General features: G+C 33.4%; 2 protein-coding genes across 4 annotated transcripts in view; one reads left to right on the forward strand and one right to left on the reverse strand.

Moving 5' to 3' along the window:
• The window catches only part of LOC105214841 (serine protease grass), a 39,250-nt gene extending 15,681 nt beyond the window's left edge, over positions 1-23,569 (reverse strand). The window contains exon 1 of the mRNA XM_054233848.1: positions 23,418-23,569. The gene's annotated coding sequence lies outside the window, so the exon portion shown is untranslated. The remainder of the gene's footprint in view (positions 1-23,417) is intronic.
• LOC105214842 (calbindin-32) overlaps positions 1-24,341 on the forward strand; it is a 179,434-nt gene that overhangs the window by 7,305 nt on the left and 147,788 nt on the right. For 2 of the 3 annotated variants that reach the window (XM_029042046.2, XM_011188504.3), the window contains exon 2: positions 24,031-24,316. In XM_029042046.2, coding sequence (XP_028897879.1) covers positions 24,139-24,316 — 178 coding nt within the window. In that variant the 5' untranslated portion in view covers positions 24,031-24,138. Of the gene's footprint in view, positions 1-4,883; positions 4,902-24,030; positions 24,317-24,341 lie in introns of those variants that run through there. The other variant, XM_054233849.1, reaches the window with a different exon arrangement.

The following is a 24,341-nucleotide window of genomic DNA, read 5'->3' on the forward strand; positions in this document are numbered from 1 at the left end:
TCGAATAATACCCTAACCGCTAATCCGGTTAGTCGATTGGTCGAATACCAAGAGCTTTAATTTTGTCGGGTAAAAAAAGGCCTTTTTCAATATTTTTTTCTATGTAAATTATTTTTTTAATTCAAACTTTTTTTGTCTTATAGATACATATTTAAAGAATAATTTCTGAAATTAAAAAAAAAAAATTAAAACTCCTCCATTGTGACGTCATTTCCGGTGACCACGTTGTCAGCATAACTCCTGACAGTATCATCCAAAATGAAAATACAAAAATAAGTGTTTTGAGTAAAACTAAAAGCTCGTGATTGAACGAAGGAAAGACCAAAAAAGTGAAAATTGGAATTTTGTCAGACGTTTTTCCAAAAAAATAAAAATTTCGGCGAAATTTGCTTGACATTTTGTTTTGTTTTTTAAATAGTTGTAATTGAAAAAAAAAAATTGTATCTCGAATACCTGTGCAAATTTCATCAAGATAGATTGAATAGTTTTCGAGAACATTTGGCAACCGACACGGTTCGGAGAAAACCGCGTTTAAAGTTTTAAGTAACATACCTGACTTGGAGCGCACACCTTCCAAAGGCTGTATCTCCGAAACTATTATTCGGATCGACTTGAAAATTTTGGATAATATTCTTGCGGTGCTGTAGAAATGAATAAGCAAAACCCACGAAACCCATGTAACCCCTTAAGAAATATTTTTGTGGGACATATTTTGAAGAAGGGCCTGATGGCAACCAATGATTATTTTAATTACAAAATTGGTAAGTGCAAGTGAAGCCAGGATCTTCTCTACCTTGTGTTTCCAACGGAGTGGAGGCCTTCCTATTTCTCGGCTTCCACCAGCGAGTACTGCATCAAACACTTTCACACTAGCCAGCGTAGCCCCAGTCTTTTTATTCGCTTCCTCAAAACCTTTCTCTCGAAAACTCCTAGTGCCGTTTCATCGGATGTTGACATCGTCCACGCTCCGCACCATAAAGTATGATGAGGGACTTATAGAGTTAGGTGTTTGTCCGTCGAAAATGCATTTTACTTTTCAATTGCATACTTAGTCCAAAGTAGCACCTGTTTGCAAGAGTGAGGCTTACAGATAAAAAATATAAAGAGAGATAGTTTGCCATCTATTTAAATTTTTTATTTAATTAAATTGACAAAATTCGTAAAAAGTTAGAGTGTGGATATTTTTTATCCAAAATGACATTAGACAAGAAAAATGCCACTTTTTATTCAGCTGATAATTAATATTGATTCCAAGGATAATATATTCGAAATATGACTGATGTTCTTGGAAATATTTATAATATATAGTTCATAATCGGACGCACTTAAACCGAAATTAGGTTCATTGTAATATAATCACAAATGGTCAGTTATCACAAGTATTTCGCTTCACATTAGTTGAAAAGTAAAAAAAAATGCCAAATTACACAACAAATAAGAACATTGTAAGGAAGGGCTAAGTTCGGGTGTAACCGAACATTTTATACTCTTGCAATTTATTTATTTAACTTTATTAATATTGTATAATAAACAATTTGACCCACATATTCGTCATATATATGGTATAAAGTCTATTGAAAGTTGGAAACCCTAATATTAGGTTAGAAGCACCGAGATCCTCATGTTTGATATATTAGGCCTTGAAAACCGATCCGATTCGGCGATTTTTAGAATGGGGCTACCTCACTATAAACGTAGTATTTGTGGAAAGTTCTGCACCGATATCTTCACTAGTGCTTACTTTATATATTGTAATGTAAACGATTCAGATCGTCTTCAAAGTTCTGGTATATAGGAAGTAGGCGTGATTGTGAAGCCCGTTTTTCATTTTGTAAAAAAATCTGAGTGCAGCTTCCATCTGCCATTTCTTATGTGAAATTTAGTGTTTCTGACGTTTTTCGTTAGTGAGTTAACCCACTTTTAGTAATTTTCAACCTAACTTTTGTATGGGAGGTGGGCGTGGTTATGATCCGATTTCTTTTGATTATCCGATTTTCGATTTTTGGTCTGCATTAAGAAGTGGCTTAAAGAAACGACTGCAGAAAGTTTAGTTTATATAGCTTTATTGGTTTGCGAGATATATACAAAGAACCTATTTTAGGGCGGGGCCACGCTCACTTCTCCAAAAAATTTACATCCAAATATACCCCTTCATAGTGCGATCCTTTGTACCAAATTTTTCCATAGCTTTATTTATGGCTTAGTTATGGCACTTTATGTGTTTTCGATTTTGCCATCTTCGAAATCAGCCTTCCTATGGTGCCAAGAAATAAGTGTGCTAAGTTTCATCAAGATATCTTAATTTTTACTCAAGTTGCAGATAGTCATCCGGATTTGAATTCCATCCTGATCACGAACAACCGTTATGTGAACAAAACTATAATACTCTCTTAGCAACTTTGTTGCGAGAGTATAAAAATTTGCTTTAATTGGTTATTATTTTCCACATAATACATCTATAATTGCTTTATTTAGTGTTTATCAAGCCTTAAATAAACACACTCAGACGCTAGTGTATACATTAATGTGTGGTTAAGCAATCATATCTCGACTTCAAAGAATTTTTTTTTTTTCAGATTTTAATAAGTAAATTACCTTGAAAACATTTTTTAATGTGTGGTGTGTGAGTTGAGTAGCAAATACGTACTGATTTATCCAATAGAAGAAATACATACAAGTTTGTGTGCTTCATATATGTATATTTATAGCGAAATATATACAAACTTGGCGGCTACTATAGTGAATTACGCTGCAATGATACATAAATTAAGCAATAATTTTGATCTGCTAACATATGTGCATATGAATATTTTTAGGAGCAAGTACATCTTTATTACAATGCACTTATTTATAAAGTGTTTTGTGTTATTTTGCAATGTTCGCCTGTCTAATTAGTGTGAAATGTAGCGCGTCGCAATCGTCATTGTTTCTGCTCAATTTAGGGGCATCTGTTCATACATACATAAGTACATGGTGTGCAATAAAACATGAATTCCGAAGTGTTGTAATACCGCTGTATTAATATTTGCGCACATGATTTGTTGAGATTAACAGCAACGGAAATTTTATTTTGCTTTTGTAGAATTTAGCTACATTGCAATGCCCATGTTTTCCCGGCTGAATCTCAGTTTGTTTATGAACTTTCTTTAATTATGGTCGAAAGTGAAAATTTATTGAAAACAACTGAAATTTATAACCCAATTTTCTGTTTTACTATAGTTTTGAAAACTGGTCGAAACTCTGGTCGAAATTATTATTTTATGCTCACTTAATTTTGCTAAGATATCTCTCATATTAACTGATATATGCGGAATAAAGCCCACTGTATTTTTGAAAAACATAGACTTAGGTATATGGGAGCTAGGGGAAGTTATGACCCGATTTTACCGATTTTTGGTACAGAGACACACTATTAAAAGAAAAAGATTCCCTCTGAATTAAATTGAAATTTCTGAGAGATTTAGCGATATTTACGTTGAAAAATTACCCTTAGGCACGGAGTTCTTCATGTTCGATATCCGGGTTATTGAAAAGTAATAGTCCGATTTTTTTGTCCGAAAATTTTTTCCACAAGTGATTCCACAGCTCAAATACAGTTTTTATGCGAAGTTTTATTCCGCTATCTTCATTGGTTCCTTATGTATATCTTATAAAGTGAACGAATCAGATGGAATTCAAAACTTAGTTATATGAGGAGTGGGCATGGTTGTGAACCGATTTCGCTATTTTTTCATCCGTGTTATCAGGGTGTCAAGAGCATATTATGTACCGAATTTCCTTGAAATCGGTCGAGTAGTTCCTGAGATATGGTTTTTGACCCATAAGTGGGCACCGCCGGGCCCATTTTGATTTTTTTTTAGTCTGAGTGCAGCTTCCTTCTGACATTCTTCGGAAAATTTGTTAAGCAACGTTGTTGCGAGAGAGAGAGATAAATATATTTACTTCTTACTTTCTAGTTTGTTTTCTTTTTTTTTTTTATGCACCCACCTGGGTAATAATGCAATAGAAATCCTTGTATTATGTATTCTCACTACTTATACCCTAAAACTCAGCCGTGATAGCGGTGATGAGTCAAATGTCGCCAGTCACGCTTCTGTTGCATGCTACAACTACTTGCCACTGACACCACGGTCGAACTATAAGACGAATATATAATGCTACGGTGACACGGCAAGTACTGCTAGTTTCCACCTGACACCATTGAGCTATTGTTTGCTTGCTGTGCCTAAAAAGTGAGTCTACTTGAAAGAGAAATATTTATGTAGGAGACACTTTAGAGGAACACGTTGCATTTTGTTGTTAGCTTAACAATACCATTCTAACTGTTTCTTTCTTCCAAGCAACGAGGCACCTAAGGGCTTTGTACAACTGAGTGTCAATGCGGCTCTTGGTGATTTAATAAACTATATATACAAAACTGCATATAAATACATATATTTACTGAATCCTACTCGCATAAGAATACGAATGCACCCACATATATAGCGCATTTTTCCGCGTACATTTTATGAGCTTAGACACTGCTATATGTCTAAATTTAGCTACCAACAGCTTCATTATTGGTCTGTGGTCTGTGGGTGTAGAATGCATTTAGAAAGTTATATATAGCATTATAGAAGCAAATATACATAAGTAAACATTTATGCACAAACAGAAATATTCAAACAAGTTTGTTTACGCTTCTTCTTATCTCTATCCCTCCTCTTCTCCTATATATTCCCTCTTACATACATATTTTGTCTGCTAAATGTTGTCCATTCATAAATTTTATTGCGTTTAGCCGCAGGTGCTAACGGTTGCTGTATTTGACAATACAAAATGTTACAATCAGTTGCTCTGCGGTGGGCATTTTGCAAATGTGCTGTGAAATTCGTTAAATTACAATGTATATGATTGCTGTGGTAAGTAATCTGGCAAGCCCAAAAGTTATTTGGTTATTTATACAAATATTATGTGTAAATAAACGTTTTAGTGGTAGAAAGCGTAAAATTATTCTTTTTAAACTGGTATAAAACTGGTCGAAATTTTTAAATCTATTATATCTTATATTTTTTAGAACTCAAGTGAAATAGATATTACTTATTTTAAAAAAATTGGTATAAACTTTTGAACTGGTATAAACAAATTTAGGTTTTAAATTTATATATTTTTTAAGCAATAAGACTTCGAAATAAGTATAAATCGATATCGACACTAACATTTTTGTGAACAACCGAAATTTGTCATAAACGATTTCAAATAAAAGTAAAAAAATGGTATAATCTGATGACCGTTGATGAGATTTAAGTAGAATTATACCTTTATATATGCACTTAAAGAATCTTATAAGCTTATAACCTGCATTTTTTATAAAACTTGCGAATTTTGTTTAATGAAAACAGGTCTAGTTTTGCAAAAATTACGCTAACCATTTTCTTTAGATGTAAAATTATTTTCTTTATCTAACGTGAAGTGAAACAAGAATTTTTGAAACTGGTATAAAAACTGGTCGAAACTTTTTTCTGCTCATCTTTTCACTAATAAGTCAATGAATATTTTTCGCAATTTTCTATGCATTTATTACGCCTATTTTGAGATATTCGGTGTAATACTTTTATAACAAAAGAATTAAGCTGCGCGTTTTATGCATTTGAGTTATTTTTATTTGCATCTGAGTACATACATATACATGTATGACTTTAGCTCCCATTGAATCCCCAAAATACTAGCGATATAAATAAAACATTTCATTTCGAACTCAGGAAAATGACGCTCTAACGGTCTCAATTTACACACACATGTTTGTGTATGTAAATCCATTTGTTTTTGCTTACACTTTTTACGCGTTCGCAATTCATTTTTTTTGTTGCTAAAGAAATGCAAATGTTCGTGCGCTGTCATGACATATTGACAATAATTTGATTTACGCATGTGAATGTCACGAATAATGGTAATATTGAGCGAATTTGCATATTTATACTCCCAACCGCATTTATTGCGGCATTGTCAGTATGCGTTAGACGCAAATGCCACTTTGTTGCATGCCACCCTACATTTGCATATATGTATGTATATATCTTTTTTTGATTTATAATAAATGTTGACACAATGGATATACAAGTTTTAAGGGAAAACGTTTTCATATGTGTTTTTGTTGTTTCTTTTTGTTTTGTTGGGATATTGCAAACGTTTTCGCTATTTCGTCAAAACCAACCCAATTCTCGTAGCTGTTACGAATACGCCCACGCGTATTTGTTTGATGGCGACAAAATTTGGAGAGAAAGTGAGAAAAACCAATCAATTTTACTACGTCAAAAGTGTTTAGACATGTGTATGAAAAAATCATTTAATATACATAAACAAATATAATGCTTTTTTGACTTTTTTTCGTACTTTATTTAAATATGAGCTCTAGTAAATCAATTTTGTGCCAAACGCGGCAACTTATCCGCTTAGTCAACAATGAAAATGCTGTATAAGTCATATGAAATGGTTTTAGAAAAACATGTATGTATGTATTTAGAAGAGTATATATTTACATACATTTGTATTTATTATATGCGCATATAAATTCATTTCCCTTTTTATGCATGTACATACCTCCTTTTTGGCGAACACTACCTTTATTATCAGTCGTTAGAGTGACATGTTCACTAGCACGCATAATTTACCTTTCTACAGTGTCGCTTTTAGCTATTTTTGTCTATTTTATTGCTGTTGAGTAAGAAAGAAAGGAAAAGATGTGTTTATGCGAAATATTTGACTACAAACAAATAAAGCCATCAAAAAGATATAATAAACAGAAAATAAACCGCACTTCAGAGATCGTTAAATTTGAAAAAAGAAAACTGGTCGAAATTTGTTTTTTGTAAATTTTGATGCTAAAAACATTATATCATGTTTAAAATAATAAAAAAGGCGGTGGGAATATGTGATACTGTGAACTGCAACGGCTAAAAATCTGGTCTTCTATTTATTTAGAATTTTATTTTATATTCTAGTCTAAAGTTAAATATTTACAAAAACGCTTTAGAGAGTATAATTATGTCTAAGAATATAAAAAAAAATCATTATAATATTTGCTATATTTATTATAAAGAACTCAATAAAGAAAAGTTGGTATTTTTTAGAAAACTGGTCGAAATGTAATCAGTGATAATAGAAAATTAGTTGAAATTAAGTTAATTAAATTTTCAAAATCAAAAAGGGGAATCTGCACAAATATTATAAACATCGCTAATATAATGTAAACCCTGTTATCAGTAGTTTAATTTATCCGAGAAACTGACCAAAATTTTAGACCAAATTGAATAAACTGGTCGAATATTTTTTAGTGAGTAGAACAGAAAGTTACAAAAATCTAGTTTAATCGTTTGAAATATTTAACAAATTAAAATTAATTTTTAAAGAAACTGGTATAATTTTTATAATTTATTATTTAGAAGATGTAGAAGATAAAAAGTCTAAACTTTTTGAAACTGGTCGAAATATAATTCATTGATAAATATATTTATTTAGAAAATTTTGCAAATTTAAACAATGCGAAATTTTGCCAACTGTCTTTTTCTTGAAAACTGGTCGAAACGTGCTCTTATTTTTTGTTTTAAGCTTTTTACAAACATACTTGTTGAAACACTTTACGTGAAAGAAAAATGAGTTAAAATTTACTTGCATTATTATGTAACTAGATTCTCAAATAAATTATTTTATAATCGTCCTAAATTTAATTTAGTTGTAAAATAAAGTAATCTATGCTTTCTAACCCAACTCAACAAAATACCCTCATTGAAATATAATTAAGTACGCATTACTTTTGTAACCTTGCTACCACATATACTTCAAGTTCGCGTTAAACCCATAGGGTGAAATCCAATGTAGCTTTAATGATGGAACCCCTGTTTTTGGCGCTCAACCAACTACAAAACACGCTTGATACAGGCACTATAACGTGCCTGGCGTTTGTGTGTATATGAAATATTTTTGGTTGATAATGAACTAGCAATACTAGTGAAGTGTCAACTAACGGATTTCGGTGAGAAACGAGCTTTTGTGGCAAGCTGTGTAGAAGCTTTGATGCTACTACAAGTTTAGATTAGATTTAACAAAGTAACTACCACTTGTTGTTGGTTGTGTGTGAGTGTGTGCGGCACTTGTAGTGAAGACAGTAGCAAAAGCAATTGTGAGTCTTTTATGTAGTAACTTATGTATAAGTATGTATATGTGACGGCACTTGATGTGGTGTTATGCGCTAACTCAATTTAGTGAAGAGGCGAGACAGTAATTTTATGGTTGAGTATCAAGCAACGCGTACATACACATGTATATATAAATATAACTGTTTGTTTGTACATATATAATATATGTATATCTGAGTACATCATGCTACCCTAAATTACATTGCAGGGAGATCAACACTTAATAGCATGTAAGTTGTATAAGCATGCTTCTTCTTTGCCCTTCTGCCTCCATCTCTTTTGTTGGCTTTAGAGTCACCCCAGGCGTTTCCGCAAAATATGATATACTACTACACAGTGTTGTTTTTTCTCCTTCTCATTATGTTTGCTGAAGGAGTTAATTTCGGTTGTTCTCTTGCAGAAACACATATTTATATTAATAAAAGAGATTTTGCTTTTATGCTTTAATTAATTACACAAAATTCATAGTTGGTTTATTTGAGTGTTAGGTTCATGCTCAGATTTATGTACCTTTGTTTGTGAGTTTTTGATTTTGGATAATGTTGTCTTACAAAGATGAATTGTCTTCATTCATGGTTGACATATGTGAATTTAGTTGAATTGGTGCTAATTAATGTACTCAGGAGTAAAATGAATATGGAAATAAAACTATTAATCTTATTATTTAATTAGTTTATCCTTAAGCAGCCAAAGGGATTATCAGATAAGATTTTCTCACCTAAAAGTATAGGAAATGTCTGAAAAGTCATAGAGTCTGGGTTGTAACGTATGTATGGTATCAAGAAATCGACATATTTCATATGAATGGTGGAATCCCTACATAACATAGTATTATGTAGAAATGAAGTATAAAAATATTTTTTTCTTTTAATTGTATTTCTAAGTAGTTTTATTGCCTAACTTTACAATTTGAATTCAATTCTATTCTGTGTGATTCTGTCTCGTTTAAGGCAGTAGTCTGCTTTACAGGCTTAAAAAAATCGTTTTTTTTGTTTTGTTCTAAATCTCTTCCAAAACTATCCAAGAATATGTCTTTAAAATTCCAGAGGCCAATTCGAGATATTTTCGAAGCTAGTGCAGTTTTAGTGGCCGAGCGTACAGCAGGTGCGAATGGATACTGAAAACTTTAAAGCTCGTTTTCTCGAGTTTTCATTTTCACAAGTGTTAGAAAAAATTTCAATATTTTTTAACCCTTTCGACCCCGACGTTACCTGTGAGCAATTTCACCAGTTTGATGACTTAAAGCAAAAGCTGTGTTCAATGTTTTAACTTGATTTAACTGGCTACTTATAGATTAATATATTAAAAATGAAAATCGGTTAACAACATTCTTTACCGTTATTCTTATAGCTTTTTTTAACATAGTGCATTAAAGTCATTGATAATTTGTAAATGAAAATTTGCAAACGTTTGTTAAAATCGATCCAATTATTATAATAATTTAATTCAATGAAAAAATGGGTATGCATTTTTGTTCGAAATGTATTATAGCATTTTTTCATTAATTCAAAATCTTCGCTTTATCATTTTTGTATACCATCATGCCCCAATGTTACTCACAAGCAACCTTCTGTAGCGCTCATAATAAAAGGCGTGGCTAGGTAAAATTTTGTTTGTAATCTCTGTTTGGCATTCTTTTATGGTCCCAATGGAGAAAAAAATTTTAAAACCACAGGAAAAAAGTCGGGGTCGAAAGGGTTAATAATAAATATTGTTTTTTAAGCCTTAAATATAGTACACTATCGTCTTAAAATTCCTTTTACCACAATCATTTCCTTCCCTTTCAATAAAAATTGCTAAAAAAACGCCTTTTTCGGTTTCTAAAGCAGACTACTGCCTTAAACCATCTCAGGTTACTCATACGCCTAGTCACATTTCAAAGTCGCATATGTATGTATACTATATATCAATTAAAATCCTACTGATTGTCCAATTAAGTGTTTTTAATAAAATTTTAATTTATATAAATAAGCAGGGTTTCTTCAATTACCACTACGCCTCTGTCGAAAGCTCTAAGCTTCCTGTATTTATATTTTTGACTAAAACATTACAGAGACTAGTTTTGATGCACATGTGAACGACATCATTCCTCTCCTCTGACATTCAAGTAATGTTTTCGGTTCCGAATTTGTTGTTATTAACTCACATCACAATTTAGTTGGAGATACATCAGATCGGATGGTTGGCTTTAGGAAATTTTCAGATTAAATTGTATTGTGAACATTCAGATTCAGATTCAAGCAAGCTATATGATAAATCATCGGATGAGTAACTTTTAGATTCTCCGATGTAATCTCAATTGTTCAAGATTTAATATTCTTTGAGCTTAAATTAAAGTTTTATATTAGTCCACAGGATTGGATAAAATAGAATTGAGCTTTTTGGCAGCTGTAAAATCAGTACTTTCCTCGACATAAATCAGCTTCTTCAAAGCTATTCTGATTATATGCAAACATTTGTATCTCAGCAGACTTTAGGTTAAATTTATGACGATGACAAAATTCTGCCAGGTTCCCAGCACAATCGAACATATGTGTTTGTTTATATTTTGTCTGCATATTGGCAAACACATGTTAAACACATTTATAGCGGTTCGTTCCCATTCATAACCCCACCAACCTCCGAATATTAATTCCAATTTTATTGCTTTGCGTATACGCTTACGAGCTGTCGTTTTTGCTTCCGCCTTTGCGCTATGCAACTTCAAGAGGAGGCTCAATCTACCAAAATGTTGACTGGCGTGAATTTACTTTGCTTGAGCGTTTACACAATAAAAAAAGTTCGATTATTCTTTTATACAATTTACCTGGCACGGCGGTCGTTTTATGCTCTTCGCTTTGAGTTCTTTTCACAACTGTGAGTGTTTGATTATCATGGTGGATTTCGTTATTTCATTGCCACCTCACTTTCGTTGATTATGGTTTTACTTGTGTATTTTGCTCTTGTTGTTATTTTTTTTCTTATTATTCTAAGCATTTTTGTTTGTTTGGCTTTTTGTTTATTTGTTTAGTGATTGTTGCTTTTCCTTTCGTATTGACTTGCGTTTTCTTTTGTCATTCACTTTCGGTGCTAAAGCTTTGACTTGTTGTCTTTGTTGCTTTTACTTTTCTTTTATTATTTTGTTTTATTTGCTTGATTGACAACTAAGTCAGCGAAATTGAAATCAATTTTCCATGTCAATTTGCCCGATTGGAATCGATACACTTAGGTGGTATTGAATGCATGTAAACTTGGTCACGGATATTTTTCAAAAGTCGATTAAATGGCGATAATCAAGATCCATTGATGTCCATAATTGATTATAAAATAAATTTGAAAGGAACTTGCAAAACACGAAATTAACCTATATTTACCTATAAATGGGAATTTTGGAAGCTCTTTTTAGTAATTTGACTAAAATTAATTGAAGGATAGCTTGGATATATGTATGTATGCATATATGTTTACAAAAGATATTTTGTACTTCCGGATATAATCTAAAACCATGTCATGTCTTCTTTATTCAAGATTTGTAGGTTAGGACCTAAGTGTAGATTTTGCTAAAATAATCATCAGAAGAAATACTTCCATCGCGGTCTAAAAGAAGAGTAATAAAACTCTCTTATTGCTATCGTAATCAACTCAATTTAAGGTCCCAGGAACGGCGAAATTTATTTTTGGTTATGCGATTCAAGAGATCGACTTTTAAAACTTACCTCCTGCCATTGATACAAAAATAAATTGTTTTGATAGCACCTAAAATAATACGTGTTTGTGATTCGAAAAGAATTTTAGTGTGTAGATATTGGAAGTCCTTAGATCATATTCAAAACTGTAAATTTGATTGTGGTTATTGATAAAATAGCAATAAGCAGATGAATCTTACAAACTTCTTATGAACAGTAAAAACAAAAATGAATAACAGCTGATCATTAATCGAGTAGTCAGCTGTGCGAAAGGCAAAAACTGGTTTCTCAATTATAATCTTAATGTATTAAATTAACGAATTGTGGAATTGTGGATTTCTGGTATAACGTTTAAAGAGTTCATCTGATCGATATTTATGACTACTAATATAAATTCTCTCCCATAATTTACTTAATTTTCAATCACACCTCTACGAGCACATCAATTTCCAGTTACCAGCCCCCGTATGCCACTTCATTATCAATTTCTGGTTTAAATGAAAATATTTGCGCCACATTAAATATAATTTTCCCTCAACGCACATTAACGGTTATAATGGCTATTAGTTTATAAATGCGTCTCCAGGACATTTATCATTCGCACACAATCAAGCGACGGCGCGAGGCACGAGGCACGTATATATACTTAGACGCATTATTTCTTCATACTCGCCGTCGCCATATGCAAATGTTGAGTAATTTTCGTGACTGTGGTTACCGCATTTAAATGTGTCAGTTAATCAACATAAATGCCAACATTGACAGCGACCATATTAATAAAAACCGACGACAGAAAAAATGTGGCCACAAAACAGTAGGGAATACAATACAATTGAGAACGAAGCAGGGCGCTGAAGGAGCCGTGCCAAGGAGCAAAACAGGACAAGTTTTGGAGTATCAAATGCAATATATGTACATATGTATGTACCCGCATGTGGGTGTATGTGCTGTGCTCTGTATAAATAATGATAATAATGACATATTTATATGACAGCTTCATCAACTGCTGAGCAGCAAATGTCATTAATTTTGGTGGCTTTTGACTTTTTATACATATGTATGTATGTGCAAGTAGGTGTTCAAAGTAGCAGAAGTGTATACTTCAAATTTGGGAAAAATACTACATTTAACTAAAATTCTTGTTAAAGAAAGATGATGCTAAAAATAAAAAAAAATAAAGTATTTAATAGTTTGGAGTCTTTATTTGAATAAGTATTATGAGGTGTGTGACTTCGCTAAAATTTATTAAATTATATTGCGCTGAAATGTATACTACAATTTTCTGCAAAAATCCTACTATTGTTTTTAAATAAAATTGTATTAAGATAATCTAATATATAAAATTCTCGTGTCACGGTGTACGTTATTGAACTCCTCTGAAACCGCTCGACCGATATTCGTGAATTTTAGCGTGCATATCGGCTAGGGTGGAGAATCGGACAACATCTATTTTTCATCCTCCTAAATGTTAAGGGTGGTCCACCCCTAAATTTTTTTAACTTTCCGCGAAGAAAAATAAAAATTTTCTAAAATCGGGAAGTTATTGGTTGTTGAAGTTCAAACCGATCTGGCTAATTTTAGAGAATTTTATTCGAGTTGACAAGAAAAATATAAAAAGAGAAAACAAAAAAATAATATTTTGAAGGTTGTCATTGTTGCTTGGTTAAAATATTTTTGTTATTGTTCAATTGTATAAGGTTGTGTCGATAGCCCAAAACAATTTGTAAAAAATAAGGAAAGGCTAAGTTCGGGTCCAACCGAACATTTTATACTCTCGCAATTTATTGATGTAATTTTATTAAGATAACACACAATATGACCTATATATTCGGCATAAAATCTAATAGAAAATCATCATATATAGTATATGAGGGCAGATGTAATTCCAGAACCAATTTCACTCATTTTCAGCAAGGTTCCAAGGTTAACGGGAATAGCCACCTGGTAGTAGGCAAACAAACGGCACATTCGGCCTTGAAATTACTCCTAAATTGCAAATGAACGAAACACCAGTAGGCAAATTCGCCAAAAATAGCGGTATAACGAAGATATTCCAAATATTCAAGAAGTCGCTGGAGGTATTGCACAGGGCTTTAAAAGATCTTGATTGTCGATAAACGTTTTTGGTGGAGCCAGAATTCTGTTAACAGGTGATTTACGCCAGACTCTTCCAATTATTCCTGGACCAACTGTTACTGAAGGGCTAATCGCATGCCTAAAGTCATTTAAGCATGCGAATGGTAGGGTCGCAGTTGACACCTCGATGGATTAATAGCATTTCCAACAGATTTCTGTCACTTCATTGACTTGAAAGAGAAGTTTTCCTGACATGAAACCTCAATATGATAACCATAAATGACTGATTGAATGACCTGTATTGGTGGTAAAAAACAAAGATATCGATGATCTTAATGCGACAATTTAGAATTTCGGTCCAGGAGAGTTGACACAGCTACAAACCAGGATGACGTAGTCAATTATCCCAAACTATTTAAAATTGCCTGTACTATCACCACTCACTTTGCAATTAAAAGTAGTGTGAGTTGTCATCATGGTGCGTAACATAAATCGACCTCGAGTAAGCAATATCGTCGCCGAAGCCAAGATTGGACCAACTTAATTTAATGTATACCTTAGCCACAAAAACGTGTGACCGGGTCTTCTAGTATTATCTATAATTAAGAAATTTGTTGAAATTAAAAAGGTTTGAAACCTATTTATAGTTCAATGGCGGCAGTTCATTGCTTGTATTAGAAGGTTAGAATCATTAAAAAGTTCGATAATAGTATATTAGGCACTCCTAAATATCATTACATTAAAAAATAAATAAAAAATATTAATATCTAAATTTAAATCTCGAATTATAATAATGACAAAACAACGCCATTAAGACAGCGTCAGCTCTTGTCTGACAGAAATTTTCATAGAAAATGTAATTTTGGTTTTAAAATAATTGGGGTTTTAAAATATCCGGTGGGATTAATATGTGAGATACTTGGCAAAATTAAGTGAGCGTATAGTCTTGCATATAATGTAGCTTGATGGTGAAAATGAGTGATATCGGTTCAAGAATTACGTTAGTCCTCATATACTATATATGATTATTTTCGTTATTCTAGTGGACTTTATGCCGAATATATGGGTCAAATTGTGTCCTGTCTTAATACAATTACATAAATAAATTGCGAAAGTATGAAATGTTCGGTTACACTCGAACTTAACCCTACCCTTCTTGTATTGGCTTAAATTTGACAATCTGGTGCTGGCACCTGACAGAAGTTTCTGACGCTTATATTCAATTTTTAACAAAGAATTCAATAAACGATTCACGACCCAATATTAAAATATATCTCTACTATATATCATCAATTTCACTTTGGAAGTATTCGCTCAGCTGAAAGTTCATTGTGAATCACATGAATATGAATATATTCATGGCAAAAAATTTATATATAATTATATAAATTTGTATTACCCTCACCTCAACATTGATTTCAACTCTCTATCTTTCGCGTGCAACTTTTAGTTGTTTACCCACTTTGGCCTCTGGTTCATATTAAATAATTTGAAAATAAATTGTTCGACTGTAATAAATAGACATATGTTAATATTTCGCCTGCGCCTCAGTCAAATAATGACATTTTGTTGAAAGCCCTAACAGAAAATCTAGACAATGAACATAATAATAATATCAAATAGCAAAAACAATAATTTAAAACATGTTGTCTTCTGTGTATACTAGTATTGTATTTATTTTTTATTTGCTCGCTATCATTCGTGGCGTTCCACATTCATTAACGATTCACATGCATGTCAATGGCAAATCGATAATTTAAGGACACGCACAAGGTTACTCTGCTTCAAAACATTATTGTTTCAGTATCAAAGGGAGGACAGGTAAATGTAGGATAGTAAGTCAGCTGATAACTAAAATGTTCATTAGTTATTTGCTGTTATTAAAACGAGTGATTCGCTGAAATGTTTAAGTAAAGACAGTGATTTATTTATGATAGAGCTAGAGAGATACAGAAATAGATAAGAGAGAGATCGAGCGAGGAGAGAAGAGAGGGAGAGAGAATGAATGACAAGTGGAATATTTGAGAACTAAATCTTAATCATATATTGTTAAATCGACGTTTCCCTACCTTGATTCAAGCTCAAATTGGGTTATTACCTTGAACATTAAGACTGTTTCCAAAACTGAGAGGTCACACTTGGATATATTCGGACAAGTTCTTTGTGGTACAAAAAATCATATAGTATTGAAGTAGTTTAAGCTGGAAGTATCGATGTAATAGATCTCTTTTGAAAACCGAATCTTTTATCGATCCTTCCTCGCAGCTTGTTGCCCGCTACTATATTCTTCTACAACAGAATTGAAGAAATATTTTTTCTACTATATGATAATTATTTAAAGTTCTAGTCAAAATCGTTCGATGCTCATAGTTGTTTTTCCCAGATAAGGGATCTACTGTATAATACAGTAACTCTTTTGGGTAACATGGAACTACATACCCATAAGATCATCTCTTATATAACTTAATCCCCTCTTTTAAGGTCTAATTTCGTTCTCCTATGTAATGCTTTTGCTTTTGGACTCTTTTTGGCGAATTTTATTATTTAAGAGAGACACATTTTTTATGGTAAAAATATATCTTGGACCCGATGGAATTTAGATTTTCTAATATATACCCTTTTTACTAATGGTAAAATTATAATTGATCCCGCTATAATACTAAACAAGAAAATATAATATTTACGTACTTAGAGAATACTTTATGACAGTTGATAGAAACAGTATTGCATTTTATGTTGCACTTTTAAAAATACTACATTGTTCATTGGTGTAATCAACTTCAGTGAAATTAATAATAATTAGACTTATATGTAATTATATTGAAATATATATAATGAAATGATTAAAATATTTAGTGGTAGTCCGCTACCACAGTATTTAAAACCCTTCCGACTATCATTAAATTAAGTCAACTGCATGTAAACGACAATTAGTAGATTCGCAGCGAATGCAAACGTAATGCAATTAATTGTTATTTCATTACACAGGTAATCAATGCTAATTCAATGACTGACAGAATTGAAAAAACCCAAGGCAAACCAAAGCGTGTAACAATTCCACACACGACTATTGATGGGTATATGTCCGCCCACAAGTGTCGCCGTCACAACAAACCGCTAAGTGAGCTTAACAATTCTCCCACCCACAGAAGACAGAACCCAAAACCCCCCTAAGCCGCATATGGTGTACTTTAGTATTCTCGTCACCACACAGTTAGCAAAGTCAACGCTTGAATTGACAGGCAAAATCAGCAAATCGTGACGGCGTTGAAGTGCTTGACTACTAAAAATAGAAAGCAGGCGAATTGCAAATAAATAAAAAAGCACAACTTTTCAATATGGTGACAGCATATGATTTCTCGCTGCTCCGCTTCAGAATTCCTGTGTGTGAAAAATGAGCTTTTCAATGAGAGCTAGTTGGAAGAAAAAAAACCCATTCTACTAAAAACAACAAAGCCATATATTACGGTTTGCGCGCATACAGTTCAAAGCGAAAATATGCAGAAACATAGTTTTAGGCGTTTCCACAATGTTTACCACAATGTTGGCATTTTCACGCTTTGCTTCCGGTTATGCGTTACGCCCTCATGACCTATTCTACCCTCACCACATTAGGCTACATATCCATGTGCCTTCAAAACAACAACAATACACTCGTGTTCACTTTGGAGGTCACACGAAAATTGTTTATATGAAGAAGTTGCTCCGCTTACTATAATATCACAATTGTTTGTCTAGTCGTTACTGTGGATAAGAATTGATAAAATATTGGTATAATTGTATTTTGAGGTTCTTACGCCAGAGATGATACGTTTACACCAGGAAAAAGTAATATTAAGTGGTGTAAATAATATATTTGTGTTCTTTGGTCGATAGATACTTTCGAATTAAGATCTCTCAAAGATTTTAGAGATCACGAAGGTCTCCGTTGTACATCTCATAGTTCTAGGGACGACTGTTTCTTGATTACATATGTCTACTATAACATAAAAATTCTAACTGAAACAAAGCTATATCTTCGATTTCGATTTCCAAAAGTTTTCCATTGCTGTTTTACAGTTCCAGGGTTCTATATGTCCTAACGGACACCTCCATCGAGGGACATTTTTAGAACAAATGACACTCTCTTAGACGGACACCTCACTTGGGTGAACAAGAATCGCTCGATGGTGAGTGTCTGTCTAAGAGAGCTTTCACAATTTATTGATAGAGGAGATCGTGTTTAAGTTATAAGAAAAGCTTCTCTTAATACTTCAAAATTATTGGAAAGACATAGATGACATGAAAAAGATAGACCAGTGCGGAATTCATCATTATTTGGCAATTTGTTTTAGGATTGTTGCAACAGGGAATAAATTTATAGATGACATTGATAAGGTTCATCTGACTAATGGATCTTCTTTGTGAATTGACAGAAACCTAGCCTTCAAACTATGCCGTGGTTGGTTCTCTAAAATATCTTCTTATATTCTTAGAATTATAGGTCAATTTAGTTGGCTTTTGAGTTCGGGATCGAATATACAATCACTTCCCTTCGTACTGATAGACACGGAACGGATTCGAAGTGCTCGATCGGAGAACTGTCAGTTTAAACTTCGTAGCAGTTCGTAGAGTTCAGTAGAAGCAATCTTTTAGAAAAGTGTATTTTGAGGTTCTTTCTTAGAAGCAATTGTATTGACATTGTGGGAAGGAACTGAGATTTTAATTATTAGACCTGTATTCGTTTGGTCTAATAGCCATTAGCCTTAGCTTTTTGTTTTTAAAAAGTCACATTTCTAATTCTAAACCATAGAATTCAAGATCAAATTATTGTCAGACCTAGCCCACAGTTCACCTCTGTGCTTAGTCTCTTAGATTCCATTCGTTCCCAACGTTAAAAATACACCAACTTTTATACACAGTTATTTGAAAGCACCCGCTCGTTGAGTTGTGTATACAGCACGATTTTTTTGTTAGCCTCTCGATCTCGTCTACCTCGTCTAACGGGAAGGAACTTTTTGTTAAGCAAACATTGTTGTTAGTGTTTTCTATTTACACTTTGCTACTATGTAGTTGATGGTTTTTATTCTTTTAGTTTGACGGCTCATCGTTGGCTTTTTTATTGCTTGTGGCGGTTTCTTGTTTTCGTCGTTTAGTTTACAGTTATGACAGGAAGTAGTAGCACACGCTATGGAAATTGTTGTGTCTGGGTTAAGTTTTTATGCGCATACATACAAACTCGTGCAGTTAAGTATTGTACTTGATTACTTTTAAAGTACATATTGGGAATTAGTTAATTTGTTTCTATGTTTTTATCGATTGAACACTTGTTGAGCGTTGAGTTTTTAGTATGGTAGTTGGGTATATGTGTTTTAAATTAGTTGTAGTAAAAATTTGTGGAGATAAATTTCGAAAAGTTTAATGCCTGGATGTCTTGGTCTTGGACTAGTGATTTCAAAAAAATCAAGTCAGTCGACTTTGTTTGTGGGCTTGGATGTATACTCATGAGATAGTACTATCTTCAAAAGCACTGATATTTCATATGTTTAGTTTAAAGAATACTGATTCTAATTCTTCTAAGCATGACCTGAAAATACATAACCATCTCAAAGGTTCTAACTCACAATTTAAAAAGATTGCAGGAACTGATGTAATATAATCATCTGTTCCATTAAAATTTTGATAAACCGATGGGACTGAAGTCATGGTTTATTTTTAATTTACAAAGAGATCTTAACAAAAGGTGGAGAAAAAAAGCCCACTTCCAGGCATGATCAGTACTACAAACTCATAATATTATTCTATGTCTTATACTAACATACTCAGTATTCCAACTTCTTGCAGAAGTTAATTTTATGTTAAAAAAAACACAACATGAGACTTGGTTCAAGGATTAATTCTTAGCTTATCTCTTGTGTAGAGTTCATTGAATTCAGTTTGATCAATTTCACCAAATCTAAAATCTCGACTCCTCGACTACTCTTCTGAATTAATTATTATAGTAGAAGACATTTTGGGCACACAGATTTAAGGAATGGGGAAGAATGGATTTGAGCCATCAGTTTGCCACGCTATTATAGTCGAGTCTACAACAGCGCGCATACACCAGCGGGTACTGCATCGAACACTTTCAAAGCTGGTGCTCTTTCGTCTAATCGAACAACATGACCTAGCTAGCGCAGACGCAATCCTTTTATTCGCTGAACTATGTCTGTGTCGTTGAATAACTCAAAGAAGGATGAGCTTCTATATTCTCCGGTATTCGCCGTTGCCAATTTTTAAGGGACCATAAATCTTCTGCAAAACTTTTCTCTGGGTCGTCTCATCGGATGTTTACATCGTTCACACTTCTGCACCATAAAGCAGGACGGGAATGATGAGCGACTTGTAGAGTTTGGTTTTTGTTGTCGAGAGAGGACTTTACTATTGAATTGCCTATTCAGTCCAAAGAAAAACCTGTTGGTAAGAGTGACTCTGCGTTGGATTTCAAGGCGAATATTATTCTTGGTGTTAATGCTGGTTCCAAGATAGGCGAAATTTTCTACAACTTATGACTGTCGAATGTGCCGACTGTTTGTTTGATGACAGAAGATATTTCGTATTGTCCTCGTTCCCTACCGGGCTAATTAGCTTCGCATCCTTATTTAGCCTAAAGAAAGCAGAACTAACGGCCCTTGAGATTACAGTTATTACTTTCTTTGAACTACATATTCAATGCTACTAACATACGATAGATTCAAACTGAACTCTTAATGATATATATTTTCCCACATAACCTAGAAATTTGTCTCAGTCCACCAGCTGTATAAAACAAGGAAATTAGAAATCTAAAAATAGTTGTATCATTTGGTAATAACTTAATATCGAAAGCCTTTCACACATACTTTTCAAAGCAAATAATTTTGCCAAAAGTTACGGTTAAATAATTGCTACAACGTCTACCTAAGATTTTATATTGCTTTTTCATAAAGCTACTACCGCCCACAGTTGACGCCTGCTACCCGTTTACTGTAAATCTCTGTAAAGCCGTAGCAATTCTTAATCACAATTGAATTTACCTGGTGTGGTGTGGCATGTCGAAAGTTTTTCAAACTTCCAGTAAGTTGCTACCATGAATTCCTAAATAGCTGAGCAATGAATACACGCAGGTCAATGTAGGCTCGGCTACAGTACAACGACTGATATAGGTAGATGACGGTTGTGATGGAGCGAATGTGTGTCAATGAATGGCAGCGGCTGTATGTCAAGTCCATGCTTTTATGCCGTTCTGTTTTCTTTTTTTGCGTTTGTGTTTTTGTTCGCCGTTTTGCTTTTGTTTTAACATTTTGTATTTGCTTTAGTTTTCGTTTTTATTTTCTGTTTATTTTTCATTTGTCTTTCACGCTGTTATGCATTGTTTTATAGTGTTGCATGCAACCTGTCGGCTAAATTGAAAAGCTCTGTACAAAGCTGTTAAAATTGCTGTGTAACATGCATAAGCAGTAAATCCAATATATACTTAAATAACTGTAATTGAGTGCATTTGTATGTTCGTGAGTGGGTAAAAAGTCGCGAATGCCAGGCAATCGTGCTAACAACTGTGAGTAGTTCCAAAGAGTTTGCAAAGGGTGGTGAATGCCAGCTTAATTGAAATTTAGATTTAATTATGATAACACTATTTGTTTTGTGCAAGTAACACTTGCAATTAGCGTGCTTTATTGGTTTTGAAGTTACATAGATACAAATGTTTTGTAATTGGCGGAGATTTTTGAGATAAACAATTTATTGGTACGTTAAATCAATGGAAAATGAGTAACGAATTCGAAAAGTAAAAAAAAATATATATATTTGAAAGTGATTATATTTACATATACTCATAAGCTTCTATACTGCGATGAAATATAAGACCAGTCTGTTTTTGAAAAAAATCATTAATTCTTTTACATTGATGTTGTCGCCTTCGAGCTGGTCTTCATTGGTTATAATGCACACTGAAAGAATTCTCAAACTCGATTTTTGGGATATTCTTTGGGATTTGATATATGCTTATTTAACGAAGGTCTCTGTATTACTGGCAATAGCAAAAAGTCGCTCGGAGTTTACGATGAACGTTCAGCGAAAAACTTTGGTGTTCATTGTTTTTGAAAAAAAAAAGTTAGCATTCGAATTATTCTCTCGAATACCACCCCTGAACTTTCCTATCTCCTATAGGTACTATCTAAGTTTCTTTGTAATACTTGAAACATGATTTTTAAAATGTGAAATTAGATAGGAGACGTTTGTATTAGAAGGATCTCGTTGGTTGTCAACTCTACTCCATATAGGACTTGTTGGTAAGAGTTCTCTTCTCTTCTAGTAAAACGGTCCAATACTGTTAATACTGTTCGTCACATAAATAAAACCACAGCGGTTTTCTTTCACAGAAACTTATAAAAGGCCAATGAATGTAAAAGAGCGGACCTTTTTTCATAAAAGAGCATAACAGGTATCCGGTATATTGTTTCCTTATGTTTCTCAGCACTTCCTTCTATAGCGTCGATGCTGTTCGAAGCATGTAATATGTACGAGATTAAATTCGTGGAAGGTCTTTATGATTTACGATCCGTTGAAAGGTCACGCAAGGAATTTTTTTACTTTTTAGATAAGTGAAATGAAACAGTATTCATGAATAAGAATATTGAAATATCAGTTATTGTTGCGGCGGCAGAAAACATTCTCGACATGATTTTGAGGAATGCTTAACCGAATATATTTCTGAGAACGTTCCGGTTACCTAGGCTACACAGTCTATGTAACTAGGATTAGGTTCCAATGAACACCACCTTAGGAGTATATTGGTTTCAGATTGATATTCACATTCAGATCATAATTGGTATTCGTTTCGGCGAATATGTAGTTCAGAGTGAAAATTACATACATTACTACCAAAATTTCAGCAGCAACAGAGGGATATTTTTGACGAATATATTCCAGGTTAGGTAATTTAATTAAAGCCCTGTTTTTTATATTGTTCAATGCTTCAAGTTTTTGATTTTTATCGTATTACAAAATGAATCAATTTGAAGATATTTATCAACTAATGTAGATAGATATAGTCCAATAACCAAATTTCGACATTCCTGATGACTTAAGCATCGTTAATAGAAAATCATTGCAGCTGAGAAAAATGCCGATTAATGCAAAAAAGAAAAATAATTATCCATTTAAATTTGATTGCATTTTTTATTTTCATTCGCGCTTAATGCCAATTTGAAAGCCTTATCGTGTTAAATTTCCCAATTGAGGCCAACAATTGCTCGGATTAATTTCACACAATGTATTTATGTGCTTCCTCCACCACTGCTCGCCAATTCGCCAAACGGTTTCGAACTCAACCTCAGTACACAATGCCAATGCTTTACTGTGGCTTCCGTTTTTTCGTTGGCTCAGGTGTCATTTGTGGCAGTGAGTGGCAGCGTACTCACTTCAGCTACCCTGAGAGTTAGCTGCGTTGCTCAAGTTGCGTGCAGTTTAAGCGAAAAGTGAAAAGTGAATCATGGCTCACCTGCAAAAACACTTGCAACAGCCGGATTGTCGAATGTGCGTGCTCTCTAATCCTATTTAGGCAAGCAATTGCAAGCGATACTTTAAGCGTGACGTTGCAGTGCGAAGGCGAAAGCGATATACTAAGCACTTTTCAATTTTTGATTTTTCTTTTTTTTTTGTTTTTTTTTTTTTATACTCAAACCAACCAACGGTACTAAATTTGTTTTTCCTTTTACATTTTTTCCTTCCTTTATTGTTTATTTTTGTATATTAACCACAAAAATCTCGATTTTTTGCGTATTTTATCATTTCTCTTTTGCGTTCACCACACTAACTGTCAAGCTTGCCAACCGCACTGTTCTGCAACTGACAGCAGTGACAGCGAATAAATGATAGCAACAGTGTCAGTGCGCGTCGAGCTGATAATTGGATATGCATTTTTTTGACAGACGACGTATAAAATGAGGAGTTTTTGACGTGCGAATGATTTTACAATTTCATAATAAAACAAAATAAAATAGAAAGTTTAAGTCCCACGCATATATTTTTCATTTCTATTTTTAACATTTTGAATTTCCATTAGCCAAATTAAAGCCTTAACTCAAATGAAAAAAAACTCTCTCTCTTTACAGCGCCCAACTTCAAGCTAAACTTAGCAAAAACAGTTACACACGGCCCAAAGCCAAGAAGTAGTTATTTTTAGTACAGTAGCCCAGTAGTTGTCACACACTCTTTAAGCAATGGAATCACCCAGTGCAACTACCGCTTCAGCCGCTGCCGCCGCAGCTGCCGCAAAGCGCGTGCAAATTGAGAAGGCGCACAATTTTATGCGTCAATATCGTGATCCGGAATCGCGTGAATTGAAAAAATTGTCAGCTAATCAATTTATGGATGTGTGGGCACATTATGATAAAGATGGTGAGTAATTTTATATACAAGTACA

Source organism: Zeugodacus cucurbitae, chromosome 6, assembly GCF_028554725.1.
Source record: "Zeugodacus cucurbitae isolate PBARC_wt_2022May chromosome 6, idZeuCucr1.2, whole genome shotgun sequence".
Classification (NCBI taxonomy): Eukaryota; Metazoa; Arthropoda; class Insecta; order Diptera; family Tephritidae; genus Zeugodacus; species Zeugodacus cucurbitae.